Source organism: Chelmon rostratus, chromosome 2 (genome assembly GCF_017976325.1).
Source record: "Chelmon rostratus isolate fCheRos1 chromosome 2, fCheRos1.pri, whole genome shotgun sequence".
Lineage (NCBI taxonomy): Eukaryota > Metazoa > Chordata > Actinopteri > Chaetodontiformes > Chaetodontidae > Chelmon > Chelmon rostratus.
Genome location: NC_055659.1, coordinates 19204074 through 19215476, shown reverse-complemented (window position 1 = coordinate 19215476; position 11403 = coordinate 19204074). Strand labels below are relative to the sequence as shown.

At 43.1% G+C, this 11403-nt stretch overlaps 1 protein-coding gene across 1 annotated transcript; it reads right to left on the bottom strand.

Annotated features, from left to right (window-relative positions):
* Positions 1-5559: 5559 nt before the first annotated feature.
* Positions 5560-11403, bottom strand: zgc:113307 (uncharacterized protein LOC553753 homolog). The gene is made up of 5 exons (XM_041960275.1): positions 11286-11403; positions 9525-9853; positions 9015-9339; positions 8238-8555; positions 5560-6952 (listed from the first exon to the last, which is right to left on the bottom strand). The coding sequence occupies exons 2-5, from the start codon at positions 9828-9830 to the stop codon at positions 6801-6803; spliced, it is 1101 nt and encodes a 366-aa protein (XP_041816209.1). The 5' UTR covers positions 9831-9853; positions 11286-11403; the 3' UTR covers positions 5560-6800.

The window sequence follows — 11403 nt, the reverse complement described above, 5'->3', positions numbered from 1 at the left end:
ATGCACAACATTTTGACAAATCCAATACTGGGCAGACCTGCCGTGCCTAGTTACAGTTGCTACATTCTGATTGGACAATCACTCTTTGGGCGAGGGGTTTATCTAATAGTCAATTGATTAAACAAAAATCAGCAAAGCACAGGGGCCTGGACCTGATACTGTACTACAGCAGAGGCATGAACGTCCAAAATGTTCCATATGTTTATAACTTATTGCTTTTCACCTCATACTAATTTAGAGACAGGAACGAGTGAAAACGTTTAAACAGATGGATTCTTTTATCTAAAAAGGAAGCGCAGGCTCACCATGCCCATATGTTTCATGGTATGATAAATGGTAGTGGTGTGGTGCAGCAGTGTGTGTGTATGCGTGTGTGCGTATTGCGTCGGGGGAAGCTGCATGTGTTTCACATATGACGCTCCGTGTTGGCGCTCAGTTAAATATGGATTGTGTGATACAGATAAGCCGTCGAACTCTCCTCTCACACGCAACGCACCTTGTTCACACACGCATCACTCCAACTCCATGTCTCCCACCTCCCACCGCTTTACACCCCTACACCACCCCCTACCCCTCTTCATGTTTAGTCAGCAAGCTAATGAAAGTGTCATCTGGGTAAGGAGAATAGGAAAGCCACAACTACTGGCTCTATTCTTGGTTGTGTTGCAGTATCAGCTGCCCACACATGGTCCTGAGAAAACCATCCTGTGGTGCACAGTGGAGGCGTGTGGGAAAACCTCAGGAAACCAGTGTCATAAACAGGCCTTTTCATCATAAGACAAACTCTGCAGAATCAGGATTATGAGGATGAGACCAAAGCCTCTGTATCGCTCCAATTTCAGCTATCACACTTATTGCTAAAAATAAAGATAGATGTGAGGGTAAAAGCTAGATTTGGCATTTGTACCAAAAATGTGTGTATTGCTAATTTCCTTTGCTCAAGCAAGTAGTCTCAAGAACAGAAGATTTAGTGAAGATTATGTGTTCCCTGATGTATTACTGAGGCTCATTCATTCAGACTGTGGCCATCACGATGTCTTAAATTGTGTTCAGGATTAATTGCTGCCATAAAACAAAAAAACGTGAGCCTTCCCTCTTGTGCAGTGAAGCGTTTTTACTGGGCTGTGAGGTGATGACTTTGTACAATGAAAGTAACCCTCTTCAGACCTTAAAGGAAACACAAGACAGCAGAATCAGCATCTGTCTGTGTGTTTATGTGTGTGTTTGTCTAATGAGAGGGCTCGAGGTCTTAGGCTTGCTTGTAAACAGGCCTGTAAATGAAACTAACGGCTTCCTCAGTCATCTAACCAAAACCACAAGTACCATACAAGTCTGCGCTGGATTTGGAGATGATTTCTCTGCCTGGCAACAAACAGACTTCACACAGCTGGGGGGTCCGAACCTCTCTGTATATTATTGCACCTTTAGAGTCAGCTGCGCCATCAGCCTGTCCATTAGCTTTGTTTGAGGCTTGTTGAACATCACACTACTTCCCAATTTAGTGTCCTGCAGCCACTGGAACACTTGCTCTGCTGCAGCGGAGGAAATAACAAATGACATTAACTGTTGTTGCTGTAACAAAGTCATTTTTTGTGTACTTTTTTGGACTATTTTTTTTAGGTATTATGCATCACATCCTTTACAGAGTAAGAATGAAAGTTGCTTGAAGAAAGAAAGAAGCTGCTGGTGTGTGGCAGGAGGTCGGAGCTTCATGTCCAGTGAGGTGACAGTCAGCGCTGAGCCGACACTCTGGAAAAGACACGTGTTCAATGTGTATGTTCACTGTTCAGTTAGTTGATAGGACAAAAATGCATAAAAACAATCTAATAGAATTAAGAATCATGCCCTTATGGGGTATGCTTATGGTTAGCGTTACTGCTCCTCTTCATAGCTTAGAAAAAGGTTGATAAGTCACTGATTTAATGCACCACCCAAAACACGATGACACTCATGAGACTCACGATCGTCCTTGACCAACAGACGCATGCTGGGTGTAGTTAAATTCTAGAAATGAATAAAATACCAGCCTTGACTTCCGAGTTAACTTCAGAACTTTTCTTTTCAGCAGTGTGAGACCTTTCTGCTGTTTAGATAATATCTGAGCCTCATTCAGCACAAAATGTCTAAAAACTGTGTGGAGCCCAGCATGGCCGGAGAGGCTGGCCGAGGGGGATGACAAAATAATCAAAACATTAGTATTTGAGGACCTGGGAATGTATGTATGTATTCTCCATTAGCCTGTACAGTCCACTAACTCATGAGAGAAAAATCTGGATCTTTAGTTGCCGAATGCTCCATTATGTTCACTAACTGTGTCTGTCTGTTGCTTGGTATTGGGCATTTAGTGTACAGTGGGTTTATTAGAGCTTTTTCACTGCCTGCTGCAGCTGGAAGCGATTTGAGTGCTGAAAGTTAATCTAAAAAATATTAATGGGATCAGCTTCAAAAAATTGACAAAATAAACATACATAACAGCAAGTCTCTCCTTACCCAGGTCCCAGACCTCTGAATCTCTGCCTGCATATTTCATTTTATTCATGAAAGAAATGCAGAACAAATCAAGAGGCAGCAAAGAACCATGTGGAAAGATGAACTGATAGCAGTGGATTCAAAAGATCCAGTCAAGAGTTTTCGGTGGTTGGAGCTGTTCATACCTAACCTGAGCAGTACAGAGTGTAATAAACGAGAGTCTGTGGGCAGAGTATGTGATATGTGAAGGGTCGTGAGCTCCTCAGGTCTCGATGTTGCTGTTATGACACCGCAGGGAGCTTCATTGCAGATTGTTTTGACTGGTGGTTTCCAAGGCAGAGTTTAGCTCAGAGGAACGGCCAGAGCGTTAATGATTCCACCAGCCAGAGTTTTGCTCTGCAAATATAATGCTCCGGGCTATATTATTAGAAACAACTTCTAAACCAACATGAACTACTGTCTTTCTGAAAATCCGAACTGGATGAAAAATAATCATCATTAATCGTCTGAGGTTTGAAAACAGAGACGGAGGAGTCCGTGATAATAAACAAATTGGAGCTGCTTTTCTGACATGGCAATGATGTCTTCACTTTCTTTCTCCATATCCATTTTGCATTTTTCCACTTCATTTAGCTGAGCAAATCGGTGAGTCTGGAAAAAACGATGGAAAAGCTGACATTAGCTATCTGTTATTATCCTTGACGACTACCTGGATGTCTTGCAGTTAATGCAACAAAAACACCTTCAGTTCGTGGTTCATACCACTGTGATGTGCCAGGGAGCACTTCAGGTGCTCACCTGGGCCATCTGGCTCCGCCGTGCCTCCTCCTGCCAGCTGGCAGTTCCTGGAAACCTACATCTGTGTCTTCTCAATTGGTTAGGAGACACTGGTGAGTTTCACTAATACAGATTATGCATTGTATTTCAAATGTGTTTTCGTTTAAAATACCGATATTGTTACTGCTAATAAATCCGTGCTTCATATTTGATCACTCAGCCTCATGGCTTTGAAAATGAGGAATGCAGTAGAGGTCTGGTTTTAGTGTGAGGACGCCTGATTTACTGAACAAACAGACAGAAGTTAAACAAAGAGAAATAGAGAGGAAAGTAGTTTTTGTGCTAATAGTAGAGCCAGTGTCACATGAAGGGAGGACGCAGGTGGTAACAAGACGAGTGTCAGAGCAGCTGAGGGTGATCATCAACATGATTAAAAGAATAGTCGACATGTTGGGAAATACACTCGACAGATGAGAAGACTGACACCACTCTGATGTGCGTCTGTTATATATGAAGGTGCAGCCAGCAGCCATCCAGCTAACATCTCGTAGCTCCAGCTTCATGATTAAAGGAAATACAGTCATGTAGCACTCAGCAAAGTGACGAGCCATTACTCCTTTAAGACAGCGTGATGTAGCAGATGGGCCGCTTGTATTGTGTTTACAGCCTCTCAGCAGCAACATGGAACCAGTGAACTTTCCATCATGACTTCATACGTACCCGGTACACTGCCGGCTGGTCGTCACTGGAACAAGCTCACACATACTTTCATGGTTAATACTCGTCCCTCAAAGGAACTCTGTGTCAGCCTCTGGTAAATGTGGGCCCAGACATAGCACAAGTCTGATCAGGTCATCAGACACACTCACGGCAAAGACATGGTGTCACCTGGAAAATATGGCAGTGGCTTTAGTAATGGTACATCAAATACACACACACACACGTCTGCAGACAGACATACAAACAAGTACTTTGAGTGGTTATCAGTAAGTAGCTGTACTCAAGTATTATGTACTTAAGTGTCTTTACTTACAGGAAAAGCTGCATCCATAAATGATCTACATTTTAGTCAATACCTTTTTCTAGCTTCCAGACTGATATGTTGAACAAAATGATCAGTTTCTAAAGAAGGAGGTTCGAGGAGGTTTTTATGATCACTGATATGCTTTTATGAAATGTGGGGTGATTTTACCTCTTCAGAACTCTAAGAAGGATTCAAAATAAACAATCAGAGTACAGAAACTCCCTCATTTGTTAATACATTAAGTGTTAAATGTATTACAAGTGCTCACAAGTAGGCTTTGCTTTTTATTACGGACACACAAGCTAAAATGATTGTGCACCAGTGTTTTAGCCTTTAAGCATTAGAGTTCAGTTGTCTATTTCCCAAGAAGTGATGACAACCATGTAAAATGAATCAAAACCATTATATTTCTGGTTTCTAAAGGGAGTCGGATTGTGACGTTGTTTTAGTAACAGTTTGTCTGTAAACAACAAAACAAATCATTTTATAAAGACCTGCTTTACATTCCCTGAAGAACTGAACATTCCCACATATTTCCTGTAATTGCGGTCTTATAATTCTGACTTTTTGTCTGTCATTTTGAAGAAACCGTCTCAGACTTGATCTTGATGATCTTTATCTTGTAATGATGGGAGCGTGGTATTGCAATTACGAAATTGTCGCCCTATAATGATTAAGAAGTACTGTAATTATGAGAAAAGAAATGCATGGTTATTAGAATCTGTCACTGAGTAAACAGGTACACAATGACTCTATCTCATCTCAGTGGTACTTCCTTCTCGATTTGTGGCGTTTAGAAGAAATGTAGGCAGTATTTATCATGAGTGTGCTAGAATTCACTGAGGTTTTGTAGATAAATGCACACTTTGATCCACCTGAGGTTGCTCCAGCAGGTACAATTCATGAGACATGAAGACAGTTGTATTAGATGCTGAGTAAATGATGGTATATGGATGTAGATAAAATAGAGGTATGAACATCATAATAACATTCATTCGGTTGCTGTCTACTTAAAGGTTTCAGCTCAAACTCCCACACGTCAGCGCTGGATGCTGTAGGTGACAGAATCTGTTAAGAAGTGAATGAGATTCTGTTTGCGGGACTCTTTGTGCGTCTCCACACGGTATGAGAGCTCCACCTGAACTCTCCTCAGTTAGTTTGGACGCTTCCTCAGACGGAATAAACTGCAAGGTGACATCTTGACAAAACACAGGCTTGAAAAACAGAGTGCAGAAATGTTACACACGAGTGGAATTCAACCAAGGTACAAGTCCTTTAATGCACCGTTGAAGGCCAAGTGTCAGGTTAAGTAAAAACATTGGACAGTGAAGTCACCATGAACTGCAGCTGCAACGTCGGCCTCCACTGCGTATTTAACTCTGACCACGCTGGACATAAGGCCTTTTTTTCACACTGTACTAGATAGCTGCTTGTTTATACTGTACATAATCTACATACTGTATACAGGTGTGTACGTAGACGTAACTGTGATTTGTACATTTGCACATTAAATCCCTTCTTACAATACTTCTCCATTGGTTTATTGTCCATTCTGTACATATATTTATATATGCATTGTAACAGTTTGAACTATCTGGTTTGTTGGAATTATTTATTAGAACAAAACAAAAACAAAGAAGAAGAAGAAAATACATTACATCCTCTCAACTGAGGCTGGAAACCTTCGTCAAATATTCGGTTATGAATATTTCGGTTATGAATATTTTCTTAATTGTATGATTAATATAGTTAAATCTGACATAATAACAAGGGTGTAATGTGAATGCTTGTACTCCAGGTATTGACAAGTTAAGTATTGAAGAAGCTTTTGTTGATGACTTTATGTTAATATTTTTCTGTTGCTGGTGCAAACTAAATTTCTCTTTTGCATTGTCAGACTATGGGCATCAGCTTTTAAATCCAAGATTAAGGTAACAATAACTTGCAAGAGCATTTTCAACTCAGCACATTTAACACTGTCCAGCTAGCTGAGTCAGATTCTCTTGGGAAAGCTACTGGATTCTGACATTCATACATGTTTTCCTTTCCCCCTAAGACGGCTCAGTTTAACCAGGGCACGTTATTCTGTACAGTTAGAAATGAGAGGGTTTGTCACAGTTCCTATTCGCTAATAACACACAGATGTACAACCCTGCGGAGACAAAACTGAGAGAAGATGGAATGAGAGAGAGAAACTCATGGGAATGCACTGGTGGTATGAGAAATGTTTTGATCAGGACTTTTGGCGTTCTGATAAAATAACACTGGTTTAGTTTGCAAGTTCAAGCTTTGGCATCCTTTGAAGGGCAGTTTTTCCCTTCGGTGCCTGGCAGTGTATCGGCACATTGAAGACAAAAAGTCCTCTCTGGTTTCTAGCTTTAAGGCTGAGCTCTTCGACTTCACAAATGACGAGTTGGACGACAAAACAAAGACCATAAGTTGAGTCACGTTTTTCTCTTTGTATCACGAGATGACGCTGTCCTCTCACACACAGTAACCCTGTTTTGGAAGCACGTTCAGACGGTTGGAGTCAGATGTAAATGCTTTCAAGCACTCGCAGACAGAAGACCCAGTCAGGGGGCAGCTGTTGGTGGGACATCTTGTTTCCATCCAGTCGTAGCACCTTCATCCTGGAGTAGGACAGAGGTCCCACCTCTCTGCAGAAACTAGTCATGTTGAACTCTGTGGTGAACGGACAGAGAGCAGACAGGATTTTTTAAAAGCATATACAGGCCATATTTCATTATTAGAGACTCATTATTCACCAGAGTGACAGCCATGTGTTTATTCCCTTCTTGTCAAAACATTGTAGACATTAAATCAGTCCAGACGGCTTTGATTTCACATCATGTACCATGTGTTCATCATATGCGAATTATTAAGCTGAAGCGCTTCAATTACGTTACAAGATTTATCTATCAAGGCGGCTCTGAGCAGTCTGCAAATGTCCCTCTTCTTCTCACAGAGTCTGTATTCCCCATTAGATGTCTTGCAGGTGCTGTGGTGAAAATGGAGGAGGAGAAAACCACAACACCCTCTTTTGCTTTCTCACTTCATTTCAGACTGTAGGCTTCGGCAGACGGGAAGCGCAGTAGCTGTCGGGCGGCTAGCTAGATGATGAGGTGTGTGTTTTCGTGTTTTTTTTCCCTCTGTCTGTCTCGTTAGTACACAGCCCCGCTGTCTGCTGCATCGCAGATCGAGAAACACATGGGCACTTTCACTTTGCCAGGACCCGTGAGCCAAAACTGCACACCAGGCCAGTCATGTGAGTCAAAATGTGGCTCCTGGCTGCAAGTCGCAAGAATCTTATCTCTAAAAAAAATGGGGGAGCAGGAGAGAGGAAAGAGGAGACGATGAGGAGGGGAACAGCATGTGCTTCTGGCCCATCTGGCACTCTTACCTCTGAATCCTTCACAGATGTTTTCATACCACTCTCCTCTCTTCTTTGCTAGCCTACTTTCCCTCCATCCAGCCACCCAGTATTCCCTCCCCTCTTTTCTCCTCCGCCCTCCTCTCATGTGTTCTCTTTCCATGTATCTGAGTCCCTCCTCTTCATTTACTCTCCCTCCTTTCCCATCTCCGACTTGGCTCGCCTGCTAGCTGCCCAATCCCAGCCCGTCCCGTGTCCGCATGCAGCGATGAGGGCCGGCTGTGTGTCGGAGGCGGCTGCGGTTACTTTACAGTTCCTCTCACATTTTCCACATTTCTTCTTCTCCCTCACAGCAGGGTTTGGGTGTCAGACCTCCCCAGATGGGCAGCTACAAAATTCAATATTATTGTGCTTTGCTGTCACAAGAAGGGAATGCATTGTTGAACTCTAAAATGTATGAATGTGTGCACATGTGTGAGAAATTAGCATTTCAATGACATGAAGTCAGAGACACCTCTACAGTCACAGTGTGAAAGGTGACTGCATTATGTGTTTGTGTGTACGTGCATGTTTTCTTTGTGTATGTATACACCTCACCTCGTATTTTATTGGCCTCCAGGTAGAGGTACCGCAGGGTGGTGGGGACTGTGGGAATGGTAGTAAGTATGTTATAAGAAAGGTCCAGTTCCACCAAGCTGGAGAAGTTGAAGACCGGCGGGGGGACGCAGTGGCTCTGCAGTCCGCAGTGACTTAGACGAAGGTACTTAAGGTTGCGAAATCCCACAAAACTGTCCTCATCCAGCCCAGAAAGAGTGTTATTGGACAGATAGAGCTGCTGGACAGATGGTGGTAAATGCCTGGGGACAGACGAGAACCAGTTCCCGCTGAGGTCCAGCAGGTTCAGACTGACCAGACCTGCAGAATGAAGGGAAGACACAAACACACATATGCAAAAATGAATACTTGCAAATATGTTTGAATGAGTCTGATCATTGTTAGTGTTGAATGACAGTAATATTCACTGAAATATGAGTATGAGTACTGTGCATACAGCATACTGAGCTTACAGGTGTTTAGCTATTGTTTTTATTTGCTTAATTCTATTTACAGCACTGCTTCATATTTTGGAAGTATCAAATTAGATTATTGACAGAATGTGAGATTTTATGAGGCGTGACATATTTGCTGAAAGACATAAAATCCAGTTAATGCTAAATTAGACAACCCCTTGACTCCAACCGTCCTAATAGCTACCTGTGCAAAATGGACACCTGCAGCCAACAACAAAAGGAAAAACATGTGTTGTAATCTCTGACTTTCCACGCCAAAGTCCATTCTCCATGTAAAGAGAAGGGAAATGACACATTACAGTACCCTTGAGGTCCCCCTCCGTGATGGTTTGCAGTCTGTTTCCCTGCAGCAGCAGAAGCGTCAGGTTGTGCAGGTTCTGGAAAGCTCCGGGGCTGATGCTGCTGATTTGGTTGTGGGCCAGTCGCAGCTGCTTGAGTCCAGCTGGCAGAGCTCTGGGCACTGATTTCAGGTGGTTGTGATTGGCAAAAAGATAGCACAGCTGGGTCTGGTTCTGCAGGGCGGCCTCATCCAGCTTGTCGCTCTGCAGCTTGTTGTGGTCCAGGATGAGCCAGCGTATGTCAGTAATGTTGTCCAGAAAAGAGGAGGACAGGGAAGAGATGTTGTTGCCCTGGGAAGAAAAGATGGACTTTGACGTTTCACACTACAGTTGCAATAAAACATATCCTGTATTGTGGAGGTCAGCTACTGTGGGAAGCGCACAACGTGAACAGGAAATGAAAAACCACTGAGGGATAGTGGCAGACCATTGTAAAGACAACACACGCTCAGTGGCCGTGTCAGTGTTTTTCCTACCTGTAGAAACAGGTATTGAGTTCTGCCTGGCAGCCAGTCGGGTACGTCTGCCAGGCCTCTGTGGTCACAGTAGAGCGCCGTGGGCCACTGGATGGGGCAGTCGCACTGTTGAGGACAGGCATCTGGATTGTTGGCTCGGAACCAGCCCGGGTCCATCCGTCCCTGCAGGCTCAGCACGCTGGGCTCACCAAGCAGGCGATTAATCCACAGAGGAACACCTCCATAGTCCATGCCAGCTATAACAGTGGCTGAGGCGGAGTCAAAAGCACACAGCAGCACCAACACGACACGGCACCGGAGAGCCATAGAGACAGCTGGTGAATGCAATCCTGCAAATTAAATGGTCGGACAAACGTGTTAACTTTTACATATAACTGCTTATATATATCTTTATATGTAACTAATAGCTTTGTCAAGTCTGAGTCTTGGCTTGGGCAGAAAGCCTGCAGGTCTTTCAGCCTAGATTCAGGCAAGGCAAGTCTAATGAGACATGCTAACAAGCTGCAATACAGTGAGTGGAGGCTTCAGCGTTTTTGGAGCTTGGCCCCATCCTCTGCAGCATCCATTCATTCCTAGACATGATAGCGACATGGCTCCAGGGATGGCAGTGTCATCTAAAGATTGATCCACCCCTTTCGTCCAGAAACATTGGATGGATGGACCATTTGCACAGACATATTTCACAGAGTATGAATCCAAATGACTGTGGTTATCCCCTGATTTTACGTAGTGCCACCAGCTGGTCAAAATCTTTACTTTACTTACTATCTACCAGATACTATTGTCCACCTCAGGATGAACTGTAGTGACTGTGGTGATCCCTCAGTTTGTTCTCCAGTGCCAACATTAGGTCAAAGTATTGTTTTTTGGTCAAATACCTTTAAAACTAATGACATTCCCTCAGCTATACTTTGTGTTTAATGCTAATAAGCTAATGTTATCAAGCTACAGTAAGATGGCGAAAAAGAAGACATTACGTTCAGAACATCAACAAGTTAGCATTTAGCTCAAAGCACTGCTGTGTCTTAGTACAACCTCACAGAGTTGCGAGCATGGCTGCAGGCTCTTAATCTTAATCAAGTGCCCCAACTTAATGGAAACTCAATACCTCTGAACAGTATACCTTTAAGAACTGATGCAACCCCTTGCAACTCTTGGAAATATTGAATGTTAAAGTGAAAAACTGTTATCTATCTGATGCGTTGAAAATCAAGATAAGAAACGGTTTCAGTGTAAGGTCAAACAAAGTCACCCTTTTCATGGCAGTTTTTCTATCACCTATGGATGAATTAGAATTAAATGAATGCATGACATTGTTTGAAGCACAGCACAAGTTGAGGTGGCTGTATTTGCCAACACACTTCAAATTCAGATTTCTCAGTATGAGAGGGAAGAATATATTTTTTTCCGTGCATGCACATCTGTAGATGGTTACGGTAATTCCCACAAAGCTGGTATGCGAAAACACGCACACAGATTCTCAGTTACTGTATGACACAGCAGTGCGTAAGAAAGGCTTGCTTCACCAGGAAGTTTGATTTAATGCATGTCTGCAATGTTGCATTTTGCCTTTCTCGCTTACAGTCTTACAGTACAGCACATGCTCAGAAGGTTGCCAAGAGTTTAGCTGCATGAGGCGATTATGCCTCATCAAGCCAACTGCAGTTAAACAGATGCAGGTTTGAACATTTCCAGTTTTACCTGCCTTGCAGAAAATGCAAATGGAAGCTGAAGAGAAACCAGCAACAGACCGACACTTACCTGTTTGTTCAGAAGCTACAGAACGGAGACAGGTTGTCCTAAATCCCCAGTGAAACCCTCGGGAGCTGTATGGAACTGTGTGTGTGTGTGTGTTAATGTGTCTGCATGTGTGTGTATG